Below are 27,383 nucleotides of genomic sequence, written 5' to 3' on the forward strand. Positions count from 1 at the left end.
AAGTAACTAGCGTTACTTATTTGAAAAAGTAACTCAGATATTTTGTTGTAAATTGAAAAAGTAATGCGTTACTTTACTAGTTACTTGAAAAAGTAATCTGATTCCGTAACTCAAGTTACTTGTAATAAGTTACCCCCTACACTGAATATTGATAATTACAGACCAAAACCAACTTGTGTGGACTTGGTAGTGAGGTAAAAGACATCCCTATAAGTCACTCCGTACCTATCCTCCATGATACGGCACATGGTGTATATGGCACTGTGACCCAGGTGAGTCCCCAACACTTTACGCATCAACTAGACACAACGAGACAAAAAGATGAAGTGAGAGGAAGTCAAAGCATGCTTAAAAGAGTCACATAAGCATATGAAGCATCAATGTTTTCTTAAAACCGGCTGAATACATCAAATGGGCTGGGTTTTTTCGGGTACCTTCCAGCAGGATTCACAGAACTCCTTCACATTAACAGTTCGGCACAGCGTGATGATGAACATCGTCAGAGAGTCCGAGGGCAGACAGTTATAACACACCACAGCGTCTAACACCTGCAGCGCAACCTACACAAACACACACAGATAAAAGGATCAGCTATCACTGGTTTGATGGTAATCCTGAAAGACTGAATCAAGCTCCACTCTGACGCAGGGGCGTTTCTAGGTTTTAAAAACATCAGGGGCTGAGCCCGAAACATCAGGGGCTGGGGTGGATAATAAGATAACATGATTCGATACAGAGAATAATGTATATTGTAGGCCTATTTGCAGGGGGCAGATTGGTAAAAAAATTCAGCCCTGGCCCTGTAGCCACAACAGCTCACATTACACATGCACATTCAAATGTGAGGTAGCTAGGGTGGTTCGGGCGCTCCCCCGAGAAAATTTTGATTTCTCGGACCTACATATGTGCATTTTAAGGTGTTTGAAGGCCAAAAAAAATTGGATAACAATAGCGTTAAAAGCATGTCAGTGGGCAGTAGTATACATTATTTGTCAAGCAGATAACAGATTCTTAAAGATGAGAATGAGGATAAATGAAATCATCCCACCATACATATACCTAAACCTACCCATCTCCGCCCCCTAATCCCTAAACCCACCCCTAATCCTGCCCATCTCCACCCCTTGGATCTTGATCCGACTCCTCCCCGTGGATTTCGTGTACTGCATTGAGGTGCTACTGGGCAAATGAGCAATTTATATATTAGCAATAAAGATTGGTTCAAGCAACTTGTTTCTTGAGTTAAGCAATGTTTTTGGCACTAATCAGTTCAATTAAAGTTAAATTGTTCACTCATAAAGACAGTCACTAGTCGTCACCTACTGGCTTAATGATGCAAGTTGTGCAAACACAGACAAGCGGATTGATTCAAACGGTGAAAAGGCTGATACTGGTGAAATATTCGAACACATTCGAGGAGGACCATACAAATAAATATATATATATTTATACTTATACATTTTATAAATAAATCTATTTATACTTATGAATTTTGCTTATAGTTTCTATACTTAGCCAAGCACATCTGTGTTAAATAGGAATACATTGTAGGAATAATGTTAATCAAGCTGACTAAATCACACGACTGCGCAGCCTTCACACTCACAATAAAAAAATACAATATAATTTATAACAAAGGCAACCTCATTATACACAGGAAATAATATTACAGATCTAGACAAATTGGGTTGCTATAGTTAAAAGAATGCCATGAACGATAATTTAGGCTAGATGTATTTTTCAAATTTTTGGTCACAAAATATATATTTTTTAATGACCCAGGTCAGTTTTGATGACTTTCCAATATTGATAAAATGTTAAAATAATAATAATGAAAAATTAGTTGGCTACGCCAAAATGTGTAACATTTATGTAGCCTACAAAGGAATACAAAAGCCCCGACATAGAGTTTTGACGCAGCTTTAATCTCCCTTTTGGTTATTTCAATACTTAATTGACGACAGAACACAACGTTACATACTCGTAGTTTCTTTTGCGTGATACAGGGCGCGCCGCATTTGCGCGTGATATTGAAGAGTTGCGCACCGCGAACACACGGCTGACACGACAAGAAAGTTTGTTTTTCTGAGTTTTACTTAAATAAAGCCTGACAACATCTCATCTGACAGAGGACTGTGCGGCGGTGCTGACTGCCTTATTTTTATTTTTTTTTAAATTGCTGTGAGATTGTTTGCCGTTGCGCGCAAATCTTGGAGATATTCTACGAAAGGCTGAACAGTGAAAACACTCACGTGGTGCGTCTGTGTGAGACAGATTTCAACAATCACCAGTCAGAGACAGCAGCAAAGCCAAAGCACAATGAAATAAGGCAACTTATGATTTCGGGGGTTTACATAACGTTAGTCTATATTGTCCGGTTTCATATCAGTCAACTTTTCAAAATACATTCGGGGCTACACTCAAAACATTCGGGGCTGAAGCCCCGGTAAAATCGGCTGACGACGCCCCTGCTCTGACATACCTCAATATCGGTGGAGGAAGTCGTCCGGTTACACAGAAAGCAGATTTTCCTGTGAGAAACAAATATTCAACGATGTGAGTGAAAACCTTCTTACATTTAGATTTCAGCTCTGCATATTCATTAACCAATTTCATGGGACCCTTTTTAAAAAACAACAGGAGGAGGAGCATGTGAGCTGGATACTTGATGCTTTTCCTTCACTATCTGAACCGAATCATCCAATTTGAACTTGTTGAAGTTGATGTGCGAGTGTTTTCTTACTGGACCATAAGGGAGACGTTCTCATCCAGGTAGCACGAGTTGAATTTGACCAGGTTCACGAGGACATGCAGAAAATCTGAGGACAGGCCGATTTCCATCCACAGCAGGACAAACCGAGCTGAAAGAGAGAACACACACAAACACGCTAAACAAAGCCTTTCACATGAATTATTTGGAAAACAGCGGCTCAGACAGACACAGGAGAAAGTAAATCATACAGGTTTGGGAGAACATGACGGTGAGTAAATGAGTTTTAGGCCGTGTTTACTCCTGGTATTAAGATGTGTTTTGGTCAATCGGATCACAAGTAGACGAGGAGACACGTTCCCGTTCACACCTGGTCTCTTTTGTCCACTTTCAAACACTTCTGTCCTGATTTCATCGAGGCGAGGGTCTATGGGCGGGTAAATGTGTGTGTTTTTTCAGATCTTTCAATCTAATGAACAAGGACCGGAGAGACGGAAACACACGGAGATCATCAGCTTTAGTTTCTGCTCTGACACCGAATGAGTGTGTGTTAGAAATCAGGAATGATGAGAGAACATTGTGCTTGATACGTTTTTCATCTTCAAACCAAACTTGAGTCTCCAGCCGACAAAGTTTAAATCCCGTCTGGCTAGAGCTCTTCCCATAATGTTCACGCATTAGATCAGTAGACGGAGAGAAGACGGTCTTTTGTGGCTGTTTGAACACATTCGATCACATGAGTGTTTACACTACGAAAGCAATCCGGTCAAATGCGTTTTCAACTTCCTCTGGAAGTGGACGAGCTCGAAACGCTTTAGACCCCGTTTACACCCTGAATTATCACCTTGTAATTAGATTGACGAAAACACATCTTACTAATAGGTGTAAACAGGGCCATAGATGTGTGTGTGTGTATATATATATATATACATATACAGTATGAACAACATACCAATCTCCTCCTCTAGGTAGGTGATGTCTTTCCCGTTCTCCGTGAGGGCCTTGAACACCTCCAGTCTCTCGGACAGATCTTCATTAGAGGGCTGATAGTCCAGAATTATCTTAAAGAAGTACGCTCTTAATGGACCCAACTGCTCACCCTACACAAGAAGAGCATGAAAAAAACGTGAGCTTTGTTCACAGGGCACAGCACTGTTGTTCCTAAAGTGTTGAAAATGCACACCTGTCCTTGTATAATGGCTCTCAGCAGCACCAGCACTGCATGATGGGCTTCAGGCGGTTGTTCAGGGTGCATCATATCCTCCACAGCCTTCCATAACGCCTCCACCGCATGCTGAAACACACTCACAACACACTTTAGATCCACTTATCTGCACAAATACATTTAGGAACACACAGCTGCTCCTCTACAATCTCACCTCCTCAAACTTCTTGGATTTGGCGAGCTCACACACATGGTGGATGATTTTGATCCGGTGGTGTAGGCCGGACTCTGGAGTGAGCCCCTGAACGATGGGATAAGAGAGATTATATGTGGGAACACAAGGTCATGGAGAAGTACAGAAGATGTGAATGTTCAGTTGGAGCATCTCTGACCATCAGGATGTCCAGTGTGATGATAAACTCTGAGGGTTTGCTCTCAGTCTGCTTGCTGTGGGGCCGGGTCGGACCGAGGCCAAACACTCCCTTCAGCTTGTCCCGCAGAGACTCTTTACTGGGCTGTTTATTCATCTTCAAACCTGTGACAGACCCTGAACGAGAGAGAATTTGAGATACTTTAGACCTCCTGGAGCTGGAGGTGCACAAAAAAAAAAAAAAAAACATATATACAGTACATACACACACACACACACACACACACACACACACATAAGTTGTTTTTCTCCCCTCACCCTTCTTTTATATATGTGTGTGTGTGTGTGTGTGTGTGTGTGTGTGTGTGTGTGTGTGTGTGTGTGTGTGTGTGTGTGTGTGTGTGTGTGTGTGTGTGTGTGTGTGTGTGTGTGTGTGGTGTAAAAGCAGGGAAGAAAAAACAAAAAGCATATTTTATAAATATATATATATATACACATGAATACATACATATATACACACACATATATACATCAAACCAGGGTTAGGGGAGAAAAAACAAAAAGCTGTGTGTGTGTGTTTGTGTGTGTAAAGCTTTGTTTTTCTCCCCTAACCCTGCTTTTTCTTTCTTTGTAATATATCTTAAGAATTACGGATTAATGTTTCTTATTTTGTTAATGAAAGATATCAAACATATATAGTCTGGTAGTGTGGTCCCAGAGTCAGAAAAATCCTTCAAACAACCTTACATGTGTGATTTGTGACATGTCATTTCTAGTACATTTATTTCTCAGGAGAACTGCGCGTGCACGTAAAGGTTTTCAGACCCCTCGAGACCTCATAACTCATTTAGCGACATTAACAACAGTATATTCCAGTGAAATATTGCCTTTTTTGTCATGAAAACAGGGTAGAAAAACAATGTACAGAAGTCAAACCTCTGACACCTCGTGACAGTTCAGTTCAGCCCAAGCCCACAAAAAGCGTGCATTTAAAATTGAATATTTATCTGACTGTCACAGAGAACAATACCTGAAAATAAACAAGACAAATAAACCGTTAAAATACCCGCAAATACCCGCAGTTGACGAATAAACCAGGGGAAATAAATAAATAAAACAGTCTCAATACATAAACAAGCCAATGCAACAGACAAACACACTGTTATTTACCGTCTGTGGATGATAGAAGTGGGCTGATATTAAGAAGATATAAACTAAAAGATATAGCTGAATCGCTCCCGATTTATGCATTTATATGTGACACAGTGTCTCATCTATCTATTAGCAGAAACTACCCCAGCTCTCACACCAGCCCCCTTTACTGCCCCCCGGAAGTCATGTTTATTATACTGACATGCACTTCCTACAAAAACAAGTCACGTGACTACCAATGGCAGGGAATTGTAGTTCCGAGAGCAGAGAGTGCGCGTTCACTTTACACACGCAGGCTGTGTTAAGAAACTACAAATGATTTACGCTTATGAAACTGTGTAGTCCGGGAATCAGTTCTTTCGAACAGTTCGTTCCCAATGAACCCAATCATACAGTCGTTTCAGTGATTCCTTTGTGTCATTGGATTCACCTCGGATCCATTCAAACCGATTTCTAAACGATTCTCTCAGAGAGGTGCTGTGAACGAATTCATTCTAAAGATTCGGCTCAAATGAATAATTCACTCAGGGGTCTGACATCATGTTCTTTCGACAATATGGATATTGGTGTTGTGTTTAGGAGATGTGTTGTATAAAATTGAGGTTATATTTGTGACGTAAACTAATATCAACTAATGTTGGCACCAGTCTGGAGCTTATGTGTTTATATGCTTCATCGTCGTTTGACTGTAAGAATGAACTCTCCATATTTCACCGATTCAACAGCTGGATTAGACACTTCTGCAACTGATAGTATGGGGAAAAGTGCTGTAAATAAAGGAGGAATCCGTAGATTGAGATCCAGAATGGCTCAAGGGCTCAAATCAGAAGATGATCCTCCAAAAGTGAAAGCAGAAGTACTCGAGCAGAGTATTTCACTGCAGGCACATGCACAGCCTCCTACAGGTCAGATGAACTGCACAGGTAGAGCTAAAACTATTTTAAACAATTCTATTCTAAACATTTTATATCGTTATTGATGCATTTTTTTTTTTTTAGAGACTGTGTCAAATTGCAAAAAGACAACCACAAAAGTGAAGGTAGAAGCAGTGGATAATCAAGCCCTTCTGACGTCATCTAGGAAAACAAGGCGGGGCCGTTTGAAGGTGGAGTATGAAGGGGAAGGGGCGGAGCTAAAGTGGGAACCGTGTGATTGGAGAACACAGCTGTCGTTTATCAGGGAGATGAGGAGCAAAAGGGACGCTCCTGTGGACCAAATGGGGGCAGAAAAATGCTATGACACGGAGGCCCCGTCTGAGGTGAGCGAGAACCAACCGCAGACCACCGGAGGTAATCGACAACCAATCAGCTTTCTCTCTTCCTTCCTCAGGTGCGTCGTTACCAGGTGCTGATCTCCTTAATGTTGTCCAGTCAAACGAAAGATCTTGTGACGGCTGGTGCTATGCAGAGATTACGTGAACATGACCTCAGCGTGGACGCCATACTCAACATGGACGAGGAGACTCTGGGCAAACTCATCTACCCAGTGGGCTTCTGGAGGGTAAATGACACATAAGTGTTCAAATACATGTGTATATATAATTAGAGCAACAGATTTCAAGAGTCAAAAACTCACAAGCGTCCTCTCAGACAAAGGTGAAGTACATCAAACAGGCCACGGCTCTGATCCAGCAGGAGTTTGGCGGAGACATTCCTGACACGGTGGAGGGTCTGATGCGTCTGCCGGGCGTCGGCCCTAAGATGGCCCACTTGGCCATGGACATTGCCTGGAACCAGGTTTCAGGCATCGGTAGGGAGGAAGCTAGCTTATTATCTTGAATTGACAAAGTTTCTGTCTGTTCTGACTCAAGTTGCTTTAACTTTTCTACCCAATCATCACAGAACATTCTTGCAACTACATTTAAAACAGCCAGAACACCCTTGCAAACCACATAACAGTCAGAACAACCAAGCAACAACCTATAAAACATCCAAAACACCAGCAACTACCTATAAAACCGCAAAACACCATAAAAACTACCTATAAAACAGCAATTACCTATAAAACAGCCAAAACTCCCTAGAAACTATCTATAAAACAGTCAGAACACCCTAGCAACTACCTATAAGACAGCCAAAACACCCTAGAAACTATCAGTAAAACAGCCAGAACATTCTAGCAACTAGATATAAAACAGTCAGAACACCCTAGCAACTGCCAATAAAACAACCAGAACACCCTAGCCACTCCCAGTAAAACAGCCAGAACACCCTAGCAACTTCCAGTAAAACAGCCAGAACTCCCTAGCAGCTCCCAGTAAAACAGCCAGAACACCCTAGCAACTAGATATAAAACAGTCAGAACACCCTAGCAACTACTTATAAAACTGCAAAAACACACTAGCAACTACCTATAAAACATCCAGCACACCCTAGCAACTAGATATAAAACATCCAGCACACCCTAGCAACTAGATATAAAACAGCCAGAACACCCTAGAAACTGTATAAAACAGCAGAGCTACACCAAAACACCATAGCAACCACCTAGAACTATGTACCTTTGTAATTGCATAGCAACCATTCAGAATACCATGGCAACCAGCTTGCAGTGCCCTCTAAACTAGGCAGAACATGCACTCTTACAACTGCCTAGCAACCAATCAGAGCTCATTAGCGACACTCTACTTTCTTAAAAACTTCAAATCTTTCTTGATACTTTAACACATTTTTTTTTTTAGTCGTTGATACTGTATTTATAATATTATCTGTGTGTGCGTGTCCGTGTTTGTGTCCGTGTCCGTGTGCGTGTCCGTGTGCGTGTCCGTGTGCGTGTCCGTGTGCGTGTGTGTGTGTGTGTGTGTGTGTGTGTGTGCGCTCGCATTTGGGTGTGTGTGTGTGTGCGCGCGTGTGTGTGTGTGTGTGTAGGCGTGGACACCCACGTCCACCGAATCTCAAACAGGCTCGGATGGACCAGAAAAGAGACCAAGACACCAGAGGAGACACGGAGAGCTCTGGAGGAGTGGTTACCACGGTAACCTCTATTTTTGTCCTGTTGTTTCCAACATTCATTTCTAAAAGACAACATCACAACAATTTAATCAAAGTACCGCAATTTTCTTTTCTGCCTTTCCCCTTGTTGCAGAGATCTGTGGAGCGAGATCAACTGGCTGCTGGTTGGTTTCGGGCAGCAGGTGTGTTTACCTGTCGGCCCGCTATGCTCCGTGTGTGTGAATCAGCACACCTGTCCTGCCGCACACCGATCCTCTCCCAGCAAAAAGCTCAAGTCCAGTCAAGCATCTCCAACACCACAGGTTAAAAGAGACGTGGGACAGGAAAAGCCAAGAGGAAACCGACGGAAGGGGAAAGCAGGAGCGCCACCATCAGGACAGACCTCTGTCTTAGATTCAGCTTGAACTGAGGACTGTGTAAATTCAACACAAATATCACATCACATTGATTATGTTTGTTATCAAATATATTATAACTAAATGGAAAGTGTTTTTTATATCAGTTTTAGATTAAAGGACATTGTTAGAACAGCATACTACTCTTATTTCAAATTTCCCTTCATGCGTGGAACACCCGCATAAAAATGGCCAAAATTTGCATCCCACAATGCATTGCGCTCAACCTTTTATTGAGTCAGTTTTCCATATAAATGATAAGGTAACACTTTATTTTACAGTGGCCTTGTTACATATTTTACATGTACTTTCCATAGTAATAACAGTAAATTATGCATAATTACATGTAACTAAACCTCAACCAAACCCTAATCCTATAATAAGAACATTGTTAATTAATATTGCTCTAATATTACTATTATATAATTGCACTGTAACACAGACACCTTAAAATAAATTGTAACCCATGATATATGTACAGCACGATAGTATTCGATATAGAATAGCATATTAGTGTAATTATGCAGTGTGTTTATTAGGTACTATAAGCAAATTGACAGTATGTACACTAACTGTCAAAAGTTCTGAATAATTAAGATTTGTTAATGTTTTTGAAAGTCTCTTCTGCTCACTAAGGCATTACAATTTTAAAAAAATGTTTTTTTTTGAGAATATATTGTAAAATGTAGTTTATTCCTGTGATCAAAGCTGAATTTTCAGCATCATTACTCCAGTCTTCAGTGTCACATGATCCTTCAGAAATCACTCTAATATGATGACTTGATGCTCAAGAAGCATTTGTTATAATCATCAGTGCTGAACACAGTTAAACTGCTTCATATTTTTGTATAAACTGTGATACATATTTTCAGGATTCTTTGATGTATAAAAAGTTCAAAAGAACAACATTTATTCAAAATAGGATTTTTTTTACCCTTAATACATTTTTACTGTGCAATTTAATGCACCCTTGCTGAATAAAAGTATTTTTTTTATTACCCCAAACATTTTAATGACAGTGTATCACAAATAATAAAATAACAAATGTAACTTCTCAGATAATGAATAGCGTACTACTGTTTGCAACATTCAGTAGGCTATTCAATATTCAATATTTGATTTTGAACACAACCTTTTTTATTTAATTTGAACCTTAACAGTTTTTGTCAACACTAGAGGGCAGACCGGTCAAAAACTACTTGCATATGCAAATATGAGGGGGGAAAGCATCAGATTTCCAAATACAGTACATCTAGCGTCATGTATTCATTGTAAATCTACTGTTTTCTAACAGAATGATTTAATCGTTGAGTTTTGGGACCTTGGGGATTTGCAGCTGAGCGTGTGGGCGAGTTAGCCTGTTTTAAATGCAGTGGGTGATAATGGACGTTATACAGTAGTTGATCATCACTGCTCCAGGTCAGTTAAGTGTCTGTGTTATTGAATCAGTGTGGGTTAGATGAGCCGATCCCAGATCTGTCCAAAAGCACACATGAAGAGGAAGAGTTCCGCATGGATATGTGACTTATCCAACATCTGATCTCTCAAATCCTCTCTCTCTCTCTCTCTCTCTCTCACACACACACACACTTTACAGTTTTCTCTCATCCTCTTCCACCTGTTCAGTTCTCACACTCGCACACTGATGCCTGAGAGACTCATTTTGACTATTATTGAGTGATTATATTATTTCTGAAGAAGAATACGCATAATTTTATCACTGGGAACGCTTGCGGAATGCGCGTGACTGACGGAACGTCAACTGAAAAAAAAACTTATCGGACTGTAAGTGTGATGAAGAGAGTCATTTTGTGGACGATACACTCAAGTAAAGATCTGTTTTTCAACACAATTTGAAGTAAACATTTTTAACACGGCGGGATTTTAAACGTTGTTTTGTTTAGGTTTTTGTTTGAATTTTATATTGGCCTATAGTAGCCTATTTTTATTATATCATTCAATTAGTAAAAATATATAGGCCTATAGATATTATTTCTCACCGTTTTTGTAGGCTATGTTGTTTATTTTCTTAACGGCTATGAAACAACGCCTGCAGACTCAGCATGTGGAATAATGCGTCCTTTAAAACTTAACTCATTATAAAGCAGCATATTCATGTTGTGACTGAACTCGAGTGCAGTTGGATATGGCGAACACTTTGGAGAGAGAGATCCTGGAGCGGGAGCTTCGTCCACGGCTGTGTTATTTGACTAAAGGAGATCGTGGGTACGGGTTTCATCTGCACGGAGAGCGCAACAGTGGAGCGCAATTCATCCGCAAGATCGAGCCGGGCTCTCCGTCGGACCTGTCCGGGCTCAAGTCCGGCGACCGGGTGGTGGAGGTGAACGGGGAGAACGTGGAGGGAGAGACGCATCACCAGGTAACGAGAGAAGAGAACCTGTTGGACCACTTCACCTGGGGACGTTTCCCAAAACCAAAAAAAAACTAGTGAGAGATGATGCCTACCTAGACAGCATCATCCTGTAAAACGCGCGTGGGACCCGCAATGCTGTCTAGATAGGGATCTGTGTGCGTTTTGAGACACCGGTGGTGTTCTAGGCTATTCCACACTAACGTGACAGAGTTAATGTATATTTGCTTAAGATTGTATCATTGTGTGTAGATGTTAAGAAAACAGTTCAGTCTCGCCTCTGCGAAACCTACGAAACTTTCGCCTCCACCCTAACAAACATTCACCGTGGTAACCACATTTTATCATAGTTATTACTGGGGAAAACTATAATAAATAAATAGGGGACCGCCTTGAAATGCAATAAGTTTATAGATTTTTGTCTTTCTTTACTTTTGAATGTAGTGTCTTGTGTCATCTAAAATTATGGTGATCCATTGTAGCCTACAATAAATATGTAAAATGCTAATACCATGCTGAATGACATAATATTCATGCTATATGGTGACATATAGAGCCCTTAAGGGACACGGTTAAAAAAATAAAAAAAATAATGAGATGGGAGTAAAAATGTCATTGCTTCTGCTTTCTCTAATAAAGTTGTGCGTTCCATAAGAAACTTTGCATGCCCTTGCAAAACTTTTGTTGGTCCTAGAAACATTGATTTCTCTAGCAAAACTTTTGCGTTCCCCAAGAAACTTTATATTGCCCTAGCAAAACTTTTGTTGCTCCGAAGAAACTTTGATTTCTCTAGCAAAACTTTTGTGTTCCTCCAATAAACTTTGCATTCCCTATTTAAACTTTTGCGTTCCCGCTAGTAACTTTGTGTTCTCTAGCAAAATTTTTGTGTTCCCTGATAAACTTTGCATTTGAAAGCAAAATTGTTACGTCCCCGCGAGAAACTTTGCGTTCGCTAGCAAAACTTTAGCGTTCTAAAAAAACTTTCAGTTTCAGTGATTTTGCAAGAGAATGCAAAGTTTCTCTGGGAACGCAATACCTTTGGGAGAGTACGAGCAAACACAAAACCATTAAAAATATAATTTCCCCTCCCATGCCAAAAAGCGAGTGGCAATGCTTGGGTACTGTGTGATACGCTTCAGTGGTTCCTCTTCTATGTGCCTCAGGTTGTGGAGCGGATCCTGGCGGTGGAGCACCGCACCAGACTGCTGGTGGTGGACCGGGTCACAGACGAGTTCCTGAAGTTTCACGGGCTGCCGTGTACGGAGGAGAGGGCGATTGAGATGGGCTCTCTGTCTGCTCGTTCCTCTGCGGCGTCCTCTCCTCGCGCCTCCCCACGGGACCCCGCCACGCCTATCTACAGCAGACAGAGCTCAGAGGGCATCTTCATTAATAAGGTATTATTATCATAACTGTATATATGTAACTGAGCCGTCGGTTTCAGGATAGGTGGACTTGGAAACATGGCATGTCGTGGCCATACCTTCACCTTCTCCGTACAGATTACAGTTACAGATGAATTATTTTGCACTCCTGGAGTCCTGACCTAAATTAAGAAACGAAGTTTTATCATAAAAAGTGGTCAAATATCGTAGCTGGAGTCATCTTTCTAATGATGCTCAGTTTGTCCAGATCAAGTAAGAGTGTGATGTTGACGCGTAAGGGGTTTAATAAGGTATTATTTTCATAAATGTATCGATGTAATTGAGCCGTCGGTTGCAGGATTGGTGGACTTGGAAACATGGCATGTCGTGGCCATACCTTCACCGTACATGCACCTTCCTCCTGTGGGAGACTCTTTGAGAGGAAGTCTAGGGGAATTCCAGCCCAGAGAGGAGCCGTGTGCTGTATTTAGATCATACTGTATGAAGAATAGGGTTGGGAATCGAGAATTCAGAATGGTTCATTCAATTCCATGTGCCACATTTAGTTTATTCCGGACCTTTATAAGCTCCAGAAGTGCTTGCGTTGTGCATGTGCTTCTTCAGGGGAACACCAAGTTTAGGTCTAATCCAACCCTCAATGCAAAACGGGAGGAAATGAATGTGTCACTTGATAGAAGTTAGTAAAATTAGGTGTGTGAACATGTCAGCTTACGTGACAGCTTTGGAAACCAAAACTATGCAAAGCACGGTTGTTATTGTTGACTAATACTAAAAAATAAAACATTTTCATCACTCAAAATAAACATTAATTGAAATGAAATAACTATAAACAACATTTTATTTCAGCTAGTTGCCAATGCAACATTTCTCATTTTCGTTTAGTCTAAAAAATAAAATAAATAAAACGATATAAACTAAAACTTTTATAAAAAATACATATAGACATACACTCTTAAAAATGAAGGTTCTTTATTAGCATCTATGAAGAACCTTTAACATCAATGGAATCTTTCAATTCCACAAAAGGTTCTTTATAGTGGAAAACGGTTCTTTAGATTATCAAAAACAAGATTCACTGAGAAAAAATGGTTCTTTTAAGAAGTGTTGGGGAACCAAAAATGGATCGTTAAAGGGGTTGAGACTTGAGAAATCAAATTTGCCTTGATCTTTTGACATATAAGAGGTCTTTGTACCATTAAAACATCCTGTAAATTTCATAGCTTAATATATCCTGCTCATTATAAACAAAGCATTTATTTAATCAAACTCCAAAAACGGCTTGTTTGGATATTGAGGGATTTATGACGTCACACGAGCAAATACATTTGCATATGACTGCCTCCAGAGCAATACATCGACCAATAGCTTTACATTATTGGACCATAGGCCCCGCCCACTGGCGTTCAGTCACTTAACGGCTGACATTTGGTTACACTGGATGTGAGCGTTGCGTTGCGTCAAAAGCAAAAAGAACGCATTATAATCAGTGACGCTGTCTACACTGGATACAGTACACAGATGCGCGTTCAGTTTCAGAAATAATCCACGCACTTGAGTCTGTCGACAACAGGACAAATGGAAGAGTATATACCAGAAAACAAGTGGATGGTTTATTTAATGGCGTCCTGCATCGCGTTGGAGGATTATTTGTTCGGAGCATTTGACAGCAGATTGTTTTGTAAACGAGGCACAGTGTAATGGAGATTTCGCAAAGAAACTTTTGTTGACAGGTGAAGCAGCAACTGTACTGAATCTGACAGCAGCTGCATCATAAACTATTATTATTTCATAATGCTTTGTCTGTAAATTACAGTTTTATGTGGATAATGATTTAAAAACACTTATTGACGTGCAATAGCGAGTGGGTAATGATACTGTTTACTGTGCGTTAGCCAATCATAACAGTAGCCGTTTCCTGACTGGTATTAAAGGAGCTGCCCTTTAAAAACAGATCATTTCAGAATGAGGGATGAAAAAATAGTTTTTCCATATAATGGACAAATAAAAAAAAAGCTTATGCAGTTTATGATTATTATAGTACGTTGCAATATTTGATTTTGAGTACAATCAGACCTTTTGATTTGCGCAGATGTGAAATCAACCAAGCCTAAGAATACATTTGGTAAGAAATGAGGAATACATTTAATCCACCCAAAGACACTTTCTCTCTCTTTCTCACACACACACACACACACACACACACACACACACACACACACACACAGCTCTTTATAGACGACCTGCGCCTTGATGTGTCCAGAACACAAGGTGTGTTGACAGCAGACGGCTATAGGATCAGCACACAGCAAGGGTCCTGTAAGCCATGAAATCCAGTGATAGTCAACATGCAATCATGTTATTGTTTGTTTTATTTTTAGCTGCAGACTTTCTGAACGCCATCTGCAATGGGATTCAATCCAACAACCATCTAACACTGTTTGAGAGAAACTAAAAGTAACTAAACCAACTAAAAACTGTTGCTTTTTCAGTAACAAGCAATTTCTGTATTCTTTCTCATTTATTTGATAGACATTAGAATGTTTTCTAGTTTTATTAAGGCTGGTATACCTACACTACACAACTTTGGCACATATTTTTGCTCGAAATACCGAAATTCAGAGCCTGTCTGCAGATTTTGGTCAGTCGGAGCTCACAAATTTCACAGGAAACTGTGTAGTGCATGACGGTTTGGAAGGCGTGGCCTTTTAAGTCTGCGTCCTTCGAAGGATGCAGCCTCTGAATTGGGATGCAATACAGACTCTGACTTTTTAGTGTCAGATTATGATTCCATCCAGTTGGAGATCAAGCATGTTTGATATTTTGAGCCAATTCTAGAACACATTTTTTTTTTTTTTTTTTACATTTCGTCTCCTTGCAACAAGACACGTTTTTTGCATTGACATTGTATTCAGAACAATTTAAAAGTCTGGCAGTATGTGATCCTTAATAATCATTTAGTGTATTCACAAATTTCCCCCCTTGAGCTTACACATGAAACATATAACTTTCCAAAATGGATTGTGTCAGTAAAAGAAAATCAGTTGAGTGAAATGTGTAATTCTAATGTTTAAAACGTTTTTAACTTAAGATTTTAAAAGTCATGTAGTGTATTTCAGCCTGTAGTTATGAGCATAATTTATGTGTTCAAATTTATTTGATGCTGTGAGCCTCACTGAACTCTTCCTGAATTTGCTTCATGTAAATATTGATCTGATTTGAAGCTTTTGTAATAAATCTGACTCTTAATGAGCCAAGTTGCTCGGCAACCATGGCAACAGCCTGTAATTGTGCTAATTAACTGAATTTCTTGGTGGAACTGAATTAATCTATTTAAGTAACTTGTTACAAATTGATGTTCTTATCATTATGTAAACAAAATAAGCCACCTGAGGTCTGATGTTACTGTGTTTTTACCACAGTTAAAGTCCCACTTTGGTGAAAATCAAGGTTTTAATATTGTTTATATCTCTATGTGGGGTTTTTAATATGATTTAAGACAAACCGTGTGCAAATTCATAAGTCAACACCATTGCTGAGTAAAACTGCAGTGAACCAAAGAGTCTCAAAAGCGCGTCACAAAATACCTTGTAACCAATCAGATCAACGAGTGGATCTCTGAGTTGCTGTGAGTGAGTGGAGGCGGGGCTCATTTGCATATTCATAGAACCGCATATACTAAATGAGGCAAGGGTGTAGAGTTGCATACAAGCTATTTTAAGGCATGAAGACATTTTTTTCAAGGAAAAAACGCTTAAATATGTAATTTTTGTGATCAAAGATGAGTTTTAAGGGATAAAATAATTGACTACAGGGGGACTTTAAGGGAGCTTCAAAAACACATATTACTGGTGGCTTATCTTATAATTTTATATAGATCTTTATGATTATAGTACTGAACTTGTATGGAAGCCGAGCATATCTTCAAGAGGCTAGTTTGACTGTGATTTGACTGTGATTAGTGTCTTGGCAAACAAAGCAGCTTCCCCAAACACTGGCATCTCACTGCTCACAATACAAACAATACTGCCATTCACACACCTGACCACTGAAACTACTGACCACATACTGTACTGTCTTCTATTATTTCTCTCAGAGTCCCAGCAGCCCTGGAAGAGTGATGAACGGCTCCCCGCTCTACAGAGCTTGTGCCCGTCTGGCGTCGCCCGTGTTCCTATCTCCGCCGTCCCCCAGTGAACCGGAGACTGAACCCTTCACCGAGCTCAGTGTCGAATCCAGCGTCACGCCCGAGACTGAACCCGTCTGTGACCTCATCACTGACCTCAGCACATCACAGGCCAGCACGCAGGTACAGTGAAGCCCAATTGAGAAGGGGTGGTTAGAGGGAATAAGTTTAATGCATATTTGGCGTGCTGTCTGGGGTGATGGAGGGACGCTGCTAAACTGTCAGTGGATTGAGGTGAGACTGCTGAGTATATATATACCTCTTATCGTTGATTTCTTGAGTGCTCTCCACTCGTGTTAATTATCTGCGCGTGCTCCTCCCCAACTTTGTTAATAAAACATCATTAAGTATTAGTATTGGTAGGTATTTGTACATAAAATCCAGAAATCAGAACATCCAAAAGAGCTATCTGATAAGTTTAATGCATCCTTACTCAATAAAAGTATTAAGTTCTTTATAATTTTTTCTTAAAATCCCCCTGTAGTCAATCATTTTATCCTTTAAAACTCATCTTTGATCACCAAAGACGTTTAAGCGTTTTTAACGCCTTAAAATAGCCCGTATGTAACTCTACACCCTTGCCTCGTTTAGTGTACTCGGTTCTATGAATATGCAAATGAGCCCCGCCTCCACTCACTCACTCCAGCTCAGAGATCCAGTTGTTCTACGATCACACGTTGAACTGATTGGTCACAAGTTAGTTTGTGACGTCAGAAACACCAGCGATTTCAAACCGTTTTTGAGACTGTCTTTGGTTCACTGCAGTTTTAAGCAGAAAATACTCAGCAATGGTGTTAACTTATGAATTTACACATGATTTGTCTTAAAGCATATTAAAAACACCACATAGACATATAAACAACATTAAAAACTAAATTAAATTAAATAATTTTAAAAAAGTATCTTACTGAGCTCAAACTTTTGAACAGTAGTGTATATGGTAGGTACAATATAAATATGGAAGCCTTAAAGGTACAGTAGCAAAATCAGACTGTTTATCAAACTTAATTATGACTGTTATTCACGTAAGAAACCTTGACTTGCATTATACACTAAAATATGTGCTTCATAATTTGAAGTTAAGGTAGAAATAGCTCTTTAAGGCAACACATTTTCACTTTTTGTAGTGCAGGTGGACCTTGGGAAAAAGTAAAATGCTATAAAAACAGATCTGTCCCCTTTAAGTGAAACTATATTTCCATCTGTCTCTGTCTCTCTTCTTTCATTCGTTGTCCTCATCCTCTCTCTCTCTCTCTCTCTCTCTCTCTCTCTCTCTCTCGATGACCTTAATTCTCATTTACCTGCTTTGTTCACACACTCTCTGGTCCAGGGTATCTGATTTCTGGGAAATTTTCCCAGAATTCAGTGAGAGTGTTGTTTTGCGTGTGTGTGTGTGTGTAAGATTAGATTAAGCGGTGTCTCGCCCTCAGGAGGTAAAGCACATGTGTGTGTTAGTAAGGCGAGGTTCTTCAGTCACTCTTCCCCATGGGACACAAACAGACACCACCCTTGTATTGTCTTAGAACAGGAAGTGACATGGTGTCTCACAGAATGTCCCTTATTCCTGCTGGGCGTCTTTCACTTCTTGAAGGAAACAAGCTAATGGTCACGCACACACGCTCGCACGTCCTCGTGAAGATCCAGGGTACTGCATATGTCATATAATATACCAGACAGTCTCTCTCTTTGCCCAGAAACTTTACGCAAGTACGCAGACTTGAATGCCCAAAGAAGGTACTGCTGGTACTCAAGGGAGCTGTAGTTTTCATCCAATGTCTGTCATTAAACCAGAAGTTCCATTGAACTCTATTGGTAACGACGGATCCTGCGACCATAGTTGGCTTTGGGAAACGCACCTCTGAATGAGAAAATTGGCTTTTTACATTCATGCACTCCACCTAAACATTGGTGAGAGCATAATCATAATATTGCTGAATATAAAATATTAATTATATACTGTATATATGAACAAAATGCAATTTGACATATTATGATTTTTACGTTGACTATTAGAAAGGAGTTAATTTTAATTAAAGTGATTATTTTAGTGAGATAAATAAGCCTAAATGATTGCACAAAAAACGTATAATGTGATTAAAGACAGTTGTACCATTGAATATTTTTAAATAACATGACAGCGTTCTTTTCCATGAGGGGGTTTGGCATCACGGCATCTTTGTTTCCAGGCGGATCGTTAAAGAATGTGACACACACGTCTCCCGGACATCCTGTAGAATTCGACCAATCAGATGATGACTTGAAGTGTTTCCTGAAGTGTTTCCAGTTAAGTGTGCCATATGCATCAGACGTTCAGCCATAGGTCCATGGTCGTGACGTCTGAGGCTGAGACTAGCGAAAGTGACTGACGTGACTGACAACTAGTTGTCCAGTGCGGTTGCGTTCACACGGCGCGGATTTACCGAGAATGCGGTTGTGAGTCCTGAAAATGCACTGGTGCGAGTTCACCCATTTAGACATGAAGTGATCATCTGAACAACATGTAAAACGATCAAGTACATACAAAAATATTAATGCCACAGCAAACTGTCTTAACAGAAAACACCAGAATAAATGTGAAAAATGTGTTTGATGAGAATTTCTGTCCATACAAATACATATGATTTCATACCTAATTATAAGTATTAAGTAAATAAAAATACAGAATATACAGTTAATGTGGACTGATTGCACATCCAGACAAAACCTGTAGCAAACACTTTCACTGTATTCCTCTGATTTATTTATTAATCGGGTTTAATTAGCTAATTATTAGCAGTCAATTTTCCAGTTTTGTTGACCTAACGGAGCATTATATTTCCTCTCCATTTAATTTCTGTTCTGTTGTTTTTCTCTCTCTCCAGGAGGAGGCATTATCGAAAGCGGACGCGGTAACGAAAGACCTGCGTCCTCGACTGTGTCACATGACCCTGGGCGAGCAGGGCTTCGGCTTCAACCTGCACTGTAAAAAGTCCCAAGCGGGTCAGTACATCCGCTCGGTGGACCCCGACTCTCCAGCGGAGCACGCGGGACTGAGGCCGAAAGACCGGCTCATCGAGGTGATCGGAAGGGATTACATGAGCCTTGATTAGCCCAGATTAGCAGCACTGGATTAGATTAGATTAAACCGCTTCTGGAGAGAGACAGGTTAGGGAATCGAAGAGAACGCCTGGATGTTTGCCTGTTTGGTTTGTTCACTTTGTGAAGGGAGGATCCCGTTTTAGAGCAGGGAGTTAGTTTGCTTTGCTTTGTGTGTGTGTGTGTGTGTGTGTGTGTGTGTGTGTGTGTGTGTGTGTGTGTGTGTGTGTGTGTGTGTGTGTGTAGGTTTATATTACATTGTGGGGACCAAATGTCCCCACAAGGATAGTAAAACCTGAGATCACCTACATTGTGTAGACCAGCCAGCAGTCCCCATGAGGGAAATGGTTTAATAAATATACTAAACTTTGAAAATTGTAAAAATGCATAAAGTTTTCTGTGATGGGTAGGTTTAGGGGCAGGATTAGTGTAAAGGGATAGAATATACAGTTTGTACAGTATAAAAACTATTATGCCTATGGAGAGTCCCCACAAAGATAGCGAACCAGACGTGTGTGTGTGTGTGTGTGTGTGTGTGCGCGTGCGTGTGTGTGCGTGTCTGTGTGTGTGTGTGTGTGTGTGTGTGTGTGAGAGAGAGACGCCGTCAAAGAGAGCAAATCCCTCCTAATGGATTTAATTTGCAGCCGGTTTCTGTAATTATCAAAGACAGATCAGTAATTATGACTGACGAACAGCGTATTATCCAGTCAACTGTGTTTGTCTCTGAGTGCATTTGAGTATAAATAGCAAAACACTTATTTATAGGAAGTAATTCACTTCACAAATTAGTAATTCACAAAATCATCATGAATTAATGTTTAAGATTTAATAGCCCCATCTCAAATGGCAGCTTTCAAACTAGATTTTTATATTTTTTTTAGGTAAACTACATCACAAATGGTGTGGGACGTCGAAAGTTTAATACGTAAAATTACATTCAACATTAATTATCTCATATAAACCTAAAAAATGCTGTTCAAAGCAACATTAGTAGGAAAAAGCATCATGGATTTCAGACGTGGCACTTTCTGAATACGATTCCTCAGAAGTCTTATGACATGACTGTGACGCCCTGCATGTTTGTCTGCTTTATTAATAAGTCATTGACAAACCGCGTATTATTATTTCACGGTAAAACACCCTTCCTCCCGTATGAACGTCAGGAAACCCTACAGACTTTCACATGCATTACATCAGTTTTCATGTGTTTCACCAGCCACAGGAACCTACACACCCCAAACACTATTATCCGACAGAGACAGCCGGAAAACAAAAGTCAGATGCAGGTTTGTGAGTTATGTAAGGCTTCTTCAAATAGAGGAAGAGGAAGAGGAAGTTCCACAGAGAGTGGAAGTGACATGACTCACTCTCCACCTGCTGGACACATGCTGACCCACAACTGTGTGTTGCACCTCAATGTATTGAGACAAATTACATAGTATACATAACATGTATATTATATTATGTAATATAAAAAATAATATTAAAATTAGTATATTATAATATAAATCATATTTATGTATAATTAACACATTATTTATAAATGTATATATTAGTGCTGTCAAATCAATTAATCACGATCAATCACATCAAACATAAAAGTTCGAATATATATATATATACATAATATTTACAAACCTTTATGTTATATGTGATTAATCGATTTGTAATTTACACGATCAATCACATCTAACATAAAAGTTTGTATATGTACTGCATATATTAATTGATTTTACAGAACTAATATATATATATATTGTGTATATGATACTACTCAACCTAGATATGTACAGGTTTAGTCTCTCTTCCGTCTTGTTTTAAAGTATTGAGTCAAATGATACATACATAATTTAATTTAAAATTATAATATATCAAATTATGATGTTATAAAAATAATATATTTAGTATATTATAAATAAATAAATATAATCAATAATATAGTTAAGTATAATAATATTGTAATATATTACAATGTAAAATAGAATTATTATATTTTGTGATATATTTTATTAAACTTTAGGATTTTTTGATAGTATTTAATCAAATAGATTATATTAAATTATATAATAAATAAATATATATATATAATATTATAAATAAAAAATATAGTTCAGTATAATAAGTGTAATGTTGATTGGCAGTCTCTTCAGTTTCGTTTTAAAATATTGAGACAAATTATGTATTATACATCATTTAATATAATATATTATATGAAATTATGTAATATAAAAATATTTTATGTAGTATATTATAATTTTATTTTATTATTTTATATATAATATTATATTAAATTATATAAAAAATAATATAATGATTAAATAATACAGTTGTGTATAAGATACTGTTCTATCCAGAAACGCACAGGTTCAGTCTCTCTTGCGTCTTGTTTTGATCATGTGTAGCTCGAATTGAATGCATTGGGATTCGATCAAGGCCTGAATAGTAATCTCGCATACTAAATGTGACCCTGGATCACAAAACCAGTCACAAGTTGCACGGGTATATTTGCAGCAATAGCCAACAACACATCGTATGGGTCAAAATGATCGATTTTTCTTTTATGCCAAAAATCATTGGGATATAAAGTAAAGATGCTGTTCCATGAAGATATTTTGTAAGTTTCCTACCGTAAATATATAAAACATTTATTTTTGTGAGTGAATGCAGCACAATCGCGAACATAAATGCACAACTTTAAAGACGAGTTTCTCAATGTTTCTGGGGTTTTTTGCACCCTCAGATTCCAGATTTTCAAATAGTTGTATCTCGGCCAAACATTATCCTATCCTAACAGTTAGTATGCGCAGCCAAAGTAATTTCTCGTGTGTGTCCAGGTGAATGACTGCAGTATTGAGGGTCTGCGTCACGCTGAGGTGGTGGCGTTGATCAAGGCTGGCGGGACAGAGACGCGTTTGCTGGTGGTCGATCCAGACACAGATGAGCTCTTCAATCGCCTGGGCATCGTGCCCACATCTACTCATCTCAAAGGTACACAATGGGCTTTCGCGTGTCAACAAGTCAAGTCACCTTTATTTATATAGCGCTTTTTACAATACAGATTGTTTCAAAGCAGCTTTACCGAGATAACAGGAAAATAATGCAACTAAGTTTGTTTCTAGAAGAAAATAGCGTCAGTCCAGCTTAAGTAAGTTCAGTGATGGTTCATATTTGTTGTAAAAAAAAAGTTATTCATTTCTCCGCTCTGGAAAAAACCGTGATGTGATCGTCCAGCTCATATAACGGTATGCAGGCAGATCAATAATATTGTTGATTATTAAATGAAATGTTCATAAAACATGTAATAATAATGTACTAAGCGTGCTCGTACATCCGTCTGGCAAGTTCTGGAGAAGCCCACTGAAGAAAACTAAACTGAAAAGATGAAATTTAAATGCTTTGTGTTTTTTTAACCTCACCTGACTGGTACTGTTCATTATAAGGAAAGTTTATGCAAAACATGGCGATGCTCTATGCAAACACTACTAATGTTCAGGGCAAACACTCGCGCCACAAAGAAGCCAGTTGTTATATGGCGTGTCATATGTATATGTATACAATCAATTAAGACTGTAATTATTTTTCTAAATGATTTCCTTCAAACAGAGGACTGTGTGGACGGACCGATCATAGAAGGACCCGAGACGCCCACAGAAAGCCCTGTATCTGTTTCACCGCTCCCACAAGCCCCCAGGATCTCTCCACCAATCATCAACATCACACTGACAGATCCACCAATCACGAACGGCTCTCCGAGAAACCAGAGTCACAGAAGCTTCTCGTCTCGATCCACTTTATCAGAGACGAGCGCTGAACTCAGCAGCTTCGACACCAGCAACAGGGTGTGTGCGAGGAAAACCACTGGAACATGCGGCCAGTTACTAAACAAACTTCACAGCTTTTATTATTATCATCCTTATTATTATAGATGCCACAATTATTGTTGGTAACAATTTTATGAGGATTTTTATTATTCTAATAATGATGAATTGAATAGTGAAAATAGTGTTGTTGTTGTTGGTAACAATAATAATAATTTAACAGTATGAAATATTAATGAATTACCATATATTATTAGTATAGTTGTTGTTGTTTATATATAATAATAACTGATTGATATGATATATTATTATTATTATTATTGGTAACAATTAAATTGGTTATTATTGGTTATTATAAAAAATATGTTATTAAGTTTTCTTTTCATGTCTCCCATGGCAGAATTTGTCTTGGATAAAGTAAATTCTGTTATAATAATAATACAATATATAATAATAATTATTATTTTGTATTATTATTATTATAGTTGTTTTTGTTAAATGTAATAACAGTTTATTGATATATTATTAATTCATTTAATAATTATTATTTATTGTTGGTTAACAATAATAATTATAATAGTAATTTATTATAATTTATATATTAGAATAGTAATTTTATAATTTGATATAATATGATTATTGTTGTTGTTATTCATTTTATTAATCATAATCATATTAATAATGATTTAATATTACATTTTTAATATTGTATATTATTAATCAATTTAATAGTAAAAAATAGCATTGTTTTTGGTAACAATAATAATAATTTAACAACTATAGTTATATTTGTGGTTGTTGATATTAATAATAATACTAATTTAACAATATGATATATTATTAATTGTATTATTATAAATGATTATGGTAACAATAATAATAACAATTTTATAATTATATATTATTGTTATTATGAATTTCAATAATAAGAATCATACTAATAATAATTTAACAGTATGTAATATTATTAAACAATTAATTTATATATCATTAGTATATATTATTAGTATTGTGGTAACAACAATAATAATAATAATTTGATAATTATACATTATTTTTATAATTAAAGTTATTTTTAATGTCTCCAATGGCAGATATTTGTCTTGGATAAAGGAACGTCTGTTACAATAATAATAAATTAATATGGTATATTATTAATTTAATAATACAATGTATTATTAATTAATCAATTAAAATAATAATAATTATTATTATGTGCTTCACTGTAACTCACAGTAATTTATGACGAAAAAATCAAATTCAAAACAAAATATCAAGGCTAAACCTTGAATGCAGACTTTGTCACAATGTGGAAAGTATGTAAAGAAGGAAATATTTACCGTAATGTTTGCTCATGTTAGCTGAGATTATTTAAAAAGCGCCATATTTGATAGCAAAGTTAAGTAAAATGCACAATATATTTTATTTTCAGCAATCATGCATGTGTATTTTAAAACTTGTTTTATCTTTTCATAGCTCACAGATTCTGACCATCAGTCCAGCGATGACTCGCGCAAACCAAACCGAGATGTGAAGTCTGAGGAGCGAGATCCGTTCTGGCAGAGCGGCCTGCAACTGAGCCTGACCGCGGCCGAGGCCAAGCAGAAAGCCAGGGCCAAACGGGCCAACAAGAGAGCGCCCCCTATGGACTGGAGCAAGAAACAAGAAATCTTCAGCAACTTCTGAGGAGCGCACACATCTGAAAGCTCACCTCAGATCTACACAGGTCACACCAAAGACATGCATCTTAGATTAGATCCACTTCCTGAAAGGACTGAGATTATTCATCTTTCATGAAAGGATGAGAGGTTTGGATTCAGACCGTTTTATGTTTATGTTTTGCACTGAAATGCAACAGGTTGACATCATGCTCTGTGTTTAAGTGAGCTTAATTTGGCATTTTGTTGCTAGTAAGTGTTTAACATTCAGCCAGTTTGCTATTTCAGACAATAATGCACAAGCTCCCTTCTGACAGTCACACTGAGTCACTCAGACTGCCATCGCAATTCTACTAGACAGTAGTTTCCACATTGAGAAAATGGGGAAGGAGAGTGAGAAAACCTAGTTTCAAGGCAGAAATGGTAAAAAGGAAAGGCAATGTGAAAAGAAAGTGTCATTGCAATAGTGAAAGTAAACAAAAAATGGGAACCCTAACTCTAACATGTAGACTGAACATCAAACTGGGAAGCCAAAGGTTGCAGGTTCAAGCCCCTGTAGAAAGAAGTTATAATCTAGTGCGAATATCAGCGAATGTGTACAGTAAGTTTGTGTTGGAAGGATGATAAGAAGAAACAACAGTAGAGGAGAGAAAGTTTAGTCAGAGTTCAGTAAACCCTTGTGACTAAATGGAGATCTGAATCGAGTTCATATTTTTGATAACACCTATAAAAATCTTTTTTCTTCAGGAAACAGATCCAAAAATATCAATGACATCATCTTGAACTCCCCCGATTTTCAGCCAATCAGATGCTCTCTAGAATAAGAGCATTTTTTTAAAGAATCAGTTCCTCCCACACTAAACGAATTTTTTCTTTTTCTCAGAAATGCTGGTTTTATTTTTCCATATGATACTGATGGTTCATTATATTATCACTCAAGAGTATTTACAGATACTATAGTTCAATAGGCTGTCATTATCAACTTGTATAGATTAATATTAATCAGTCTGTTTGAGCGGTGAACTTCAACTGTTTTTTTATTTATTTTATTTTTTACCTCAGTCTTTACTGATTTCACAATCAAAAGTCAAACACAGGCTTTAACAGTGCATTAACACAATAGTACAGAAATCTAGCTATGTGTATTAAAAATAATAACGTATAATTATATATTCTGAAAACTTAACGTTAAATACAATACAACAATGTAACTGATTACTGAAAAAAGTCCTTATATTTTCATCTGAGGCATGTATTATGTGATATATAAGTCAATTTTGTTTTCTTACTAATGTATATAAATTGTTCTCATCTCATGTATGATCATTTTCTCATTTTCACACACTTATAAACAAACATAAACTGAGTATTTTAGACAGAAGTGGTCTTGATTTGATGGTGCAACTTCACGGTCTCTCTGCCGGTCGCAGTTCTTCTGTCGCCCGCTAGAATCACACAGTTCAGGAAGGGGAATTAAATGAAACCAGCACTAATCCATCTGATAACTTTCTTTAACCCTTCAAAATATTTAGGGATGTATGTTATATCTGTTAAGGTTATGTTTGCAGACAGATGCATGTTTCTCAATAGTAATGGGTTCGTTGTGTTTTAGATTTAAAAAAAAAAACGGTTTCCTCTGCTAATCTCAGTACGTTAATTGTGTGTTTTTGTATCTCGTTTACCTCTTTCCCGTCGTCTTCTCTCACCTCTTATGATCTCTTCGTCTTTCTGTTATCTTCCACTTGCATTTTAAAGCAGTTTTACTGGGTTAGCTACACCAACTGTTAATTCAGCTCCCTCTCACTGATGACGAATTGTGTCCGAGCGGGAAACTTGCCAACTCTCCTCACAGCTGTTGTAAGCAAGCAATGTACGTCTAATCTAAAATACAATAAAAATAAGGTCTAATAAGTATTTAATTAATAATAATTGATTTAAGTTTCCATTTCCAACAATAAAATGCAAAGAGATTCAGGAGAATATTCAGACTGATTCAGGAGAAACGATTCGCAAACTAAAGTAATTCACTCGACCGTTATGGACTTTGTGTAGGAGTAAAACTAGATCAATATTGTGAATTAAATGATTAATAGTATTTATATTTACACGAATAATACCAATACTTTTAGAAATAAATACGTCGGAATGTTACC

General features: G+C 38.0%; 3 protein-coding genes across 8 annotated transcripts in view; 2 read left to right on the forward strand and 1 right to left on the reverse strand.

Moving 5' to 3' along the window:
* tsc2 (TSC complex subunit 2) overlaps positions 1 to 5,596 on the reverse strand; it is a 59,713-nt gene extending 54,117 nt beyond the window's left edge. For all 4 annotated transcript variants that reach the window (XM_077245809.1, XM_077245808.1, XM_077245807.1 and 1 more), the window contains exons 1-9: positions 5,416 to 5,596; positions 4,268 to 4,422; positions 4,090 to 4,176; positions 3,894 to 4,004; positions 3,663 to 3,810; positions 2,744 to 2,861; positions 2,483 to 2,531; positions 435 to 560; positions 226 to 299 (exon numbers count right to left, since the gene is read on the reverse strand). In XM_077245809.1, the coding sequence (XP_077101924.1) occupies positions 226 to 299; positions 435 to 560; positions 2,483 to 2,531; positions 2,744 to 2,861; positions 3,663 to 3,810; positions 3,894 to 4,004; positions 4,090 to 4,176; positions 4,268 to 4,402 (848 nt within the window). In that variant the 5' untranslated portion in view covers positions 4,403 to 4,422; positions 5,416 to 5,596. The remainder of the gene's footprint in view (positions 1 to 225; positions 300 to 434; positions 561 to 2,482; positions 2,532 to 2,743; positions 2,862 to 3,662; positions 3,811 to 3,893; positions 4,005 to 4,089; positions 4,177 to 4,267; positions 4,423 to 5,415) is intronic.
* Positions 5,597 to 5,735: 139 nt separating this feature from the next.
* nthl1 (nth-like DNA glycosylase 1) lies at positions 5,736 to 9,748 on the forward strand. 3 transcript variants are annotated; one of them, XM_077245776.1, is made up of 7 exons: positions 5,736 to 5,871; positions 6,123 to 6,320; positions 6,396 to 6,655; positions 6,727 to 6,897; positions 6,987 to 7,146; positions 8,265 to 8,370; positions 8,482 to 9,748. In XM_077245776.1, exons 2-7 carry the CDS (start codon positions 6,152 to 6,154, stop codon positions 8,750 to 8,752), a joined length of 1,137 nt encoding a protein of 378 aa, XP_077101891.1. In that variant the 5' UTR covers positions 5,736 to 5,871; positions 6,123 to 6,151; the 3' UTR covers positions 8,753 to 9,748. The 3 variants fall into 3 exon arrangements, with proteins under 3 accessions (XP_077101891.1, XP_077101890.1, XP_077101892.1); XM_077245775.1 differs by lacking the exon at positions 5,736 to 5,871 and having other exon boundaries at positions 5,896 to 6,320; XM_077245777.1 differs by lacking the exon at positions 5,736 to 5,871 and having other exon boundaries at positions 5,896 to 6,302.
* A 386-nt stretch (positions 9,749 to 10,134) lies between these two features.
* Positions 10,135 to 26,608, forward strand: nherf2 (NHERF family PDZ scaffold protein 2). Its single transcript, XM_077245778.1, has 7 exons — positions 10,135 to 11,123; positions 12,278 to 12,508; positions 16,590 to 16,802; positions 19,541 to 19,735; positions 22,589 to 22,742; positions 23,358 to 23,593; positions 25,049 to 26,608. Exons 1-7 carry the CDS (start codon positions 10,890 to 10,892, stop codon positions 25,256 to 25,258), a joined length of 1,473 nt encoding a protein of 490 aa, XP_077101893.1. The 5' UTR covers positions 10,135 to 10,889; the 3' UTR covers positions 25,259 to 26,608.
* Positions 26,609 to 27,383: the final 775 nt, after the last annotated feature.

This window comes from Siphateles boraxobius, unplaced genomic scaffold, assembly GCF_051911475.1.
Source record: "Siphateles boraxobius isolate OS27281-9 unplaced genomic scaffold, OSU_SipBor_1 29, whole genome shotgun sequence".
Taxonomy (NCBI): domain Eukaryota; kingdom Metazoa; phylum Chordata; class Actinopteri; order Cypriniformes; family Leuciscidae; genus Siphateles; species Siphateles boraxobius.